This window comes from Geospiza fortis, unplaced genomic scaffold (genome assembly GCF_000277835.1).
Source record: "Geospiza fortis unplaced genomic scaffold, GeoFor_1.0 scaffold327, whole genome shotgun sequence".
Lineage (NCBI taxonomy): Eukaryota > Metazoa > Chordata > Aves > Passeriformes > Thraupidae > Geospiza > Geospiza fortis.
Window position 1 is genome coordinate 2,308,447 of NW_005054410.1, and position 1,934 is coordinate 2,310,380.

The window sequence follows — 1,934 nt, forward strand, 5'->3', positions numbered from 1 at the left end:
AGGGTAGTGAGTGGAGGACACGTGCTCACCCAAGTCTCTTGGTCTCCATGCAGAATCACCTTTAACCACGTAACTCCGGAGAGAGCAGGGTATACTTAAGGACAGATAACTTACCTCTCCTCCTTCCAACCGAGTAGAAACGTGTATGAATACATATAAAAGCATGATTAAAAAAAAATCCATACTACCATAAACCCCCTCTGTGTTCTATTTTATTATTTCTGAGTGATAACTTTTGTAAGCTTTACTGGCTCATTAGAAACTGCTCTTAGCCCTTTCAGATGGTTTTGCTGTGTTGGAACATTTAAGCCATATGTATGCTACCCATTTCTCATATCAGGTGTCAGGAATATGAGAGGAGTGCATATTAAGCCTGTATACAAATAAACACAGTTGTTTTCAGAAAACGATTTTCTCTTAAAATTGCAACTACTAATACATAAATCACTATAACCGAAGTTCCAGTACCACACAATACCAAAAAGCTAGTTTCTCCACACAGATACAGAATTAAATACAGAGATACAGAATTCCTGCCATGCACATGCAAAACAAAACTATCTTGTATTTGAAAAGAGAAAGAAAGAAACAATAAAAATTTAAAGCACACATTGGAACCCAGGCATGTCAAGCCTTTAAATTTACATATAGTCTAGAACAATCATTGATTATCTATCAATCATTTCTAGAAGGCTGTACAGGAATAGATCTTATCCAAGCTCAAAGTTATGGATATTTGAAAGAAAGTACTGGTTTTTATAATACAGACAAACTTCCCAGGAGTCAGAAACTCCTCCATGTAGTAAAGAATTGTGAAATTGACTTCACTTGGTGATGTGAAAACTGCTCCGAATCATCATGTAAAGGACACAGTGCAGGAAGGATGACAAACTTGGTCGGCTGTTATTCTGCTGTTACATGAATTCCTGTGCTCTACTGTGTGTAAATACAAAGCAAACAATTCCACAAAGCTAACTCATGCTCCAGAACTGGAAGTTGGATAACCAGTAAATTTATTAAATGGTTCTGAAGTTTTCATTGCTTCAAATGCACCATGTATTAAAAGATGGTACAATTATGACTGAAAGATAATGAAATCTTTCCTAGGAAGAAATCAAATTGCATCCAAATCGGTTCTAAATTAGCTTCAATTCTTGTTTGCTACTTGTGACACAAAGAGAAAATGAACAAAGTGAGCAGCTCATTTAGTAGGCAAAGAAATACATTAAAGCGTGTGTTGTGTAACCTGATCCCTGTTGCTTTTATCTACTTTCTCTACTTCCATTAATGTAACTTGGATCAGTGAAAGTTAAGCAAGCCAAGCACTTGCTGCCCTCAGAGCAGATATAGGCTGAGGCTAGCACATAGTTCTAAAAATTTGTTTGGGGTTATTTGGAAGAGGCTATGTCAAAGTTAAAGGATATCTTTTATTCCTCACATTTTTTTTCTTTCAAGCACATTCTTCCTTCAACATTTACAGGAGGGAATAGAATTCTCAGTGAAAACATCACTAGTTTTCCATCATTTCATTAGAAATGAAACACAATCCACAGGGACAAATTACAAAGGCAGAAAAGAGATCTTTTTAATGACTTACTGTTAACAGACTTCCCAAAGCAGTCAGAAAAGGCCCCTTTTTTGTCTGAGACAGTTTCTCACCTGGTACGGGCAGCTTCTAAAGCTTCTGTCATAAGATATGCAAACCTGAAGAATGATGGGGAGAGAGACAGCAGCAGATGGGAAAGGGAAAATAACAGCAAAGGTAACAGTAATAGGAGGAGAGAAAAGGAAAAAAAAGCATAATGAAAAGAAGCAAATTTAATCATAAAGAGTGAAAAAAAGGAAGAAAAAAGAGGAGGAATAAACATGGAAAAGGGTCCAAAGAGAGCTCCAGAGTGTGAATTTATAGTAAAAAAAAAAAGTTATCAGAAGAT

At 36.2% G+C, this 1,934-nt stretch overlaps 1 protein-coding gene across 1 annotated transcript in view; it reads left to right on the forward strand.

The window, feature by feature from the left end:
• Positions 1-1,714: 1,714 nt before the first annotated feature.
• Positions 1,715-1,934, forward strand: part of OTOG (otogelin) — a 94,047-nt gene continuing 93,827 nt past the window's right edge. The window contains exon 1 of the mRNA XM_014309185.2: positions 1,715-1,762. Coding sequence (XP_014164660.2) covers positions 1,715-1,762 — 48 coding nt within the window. The remainder of the gene's footprint in view (positions 1,763-1,934) is intronic.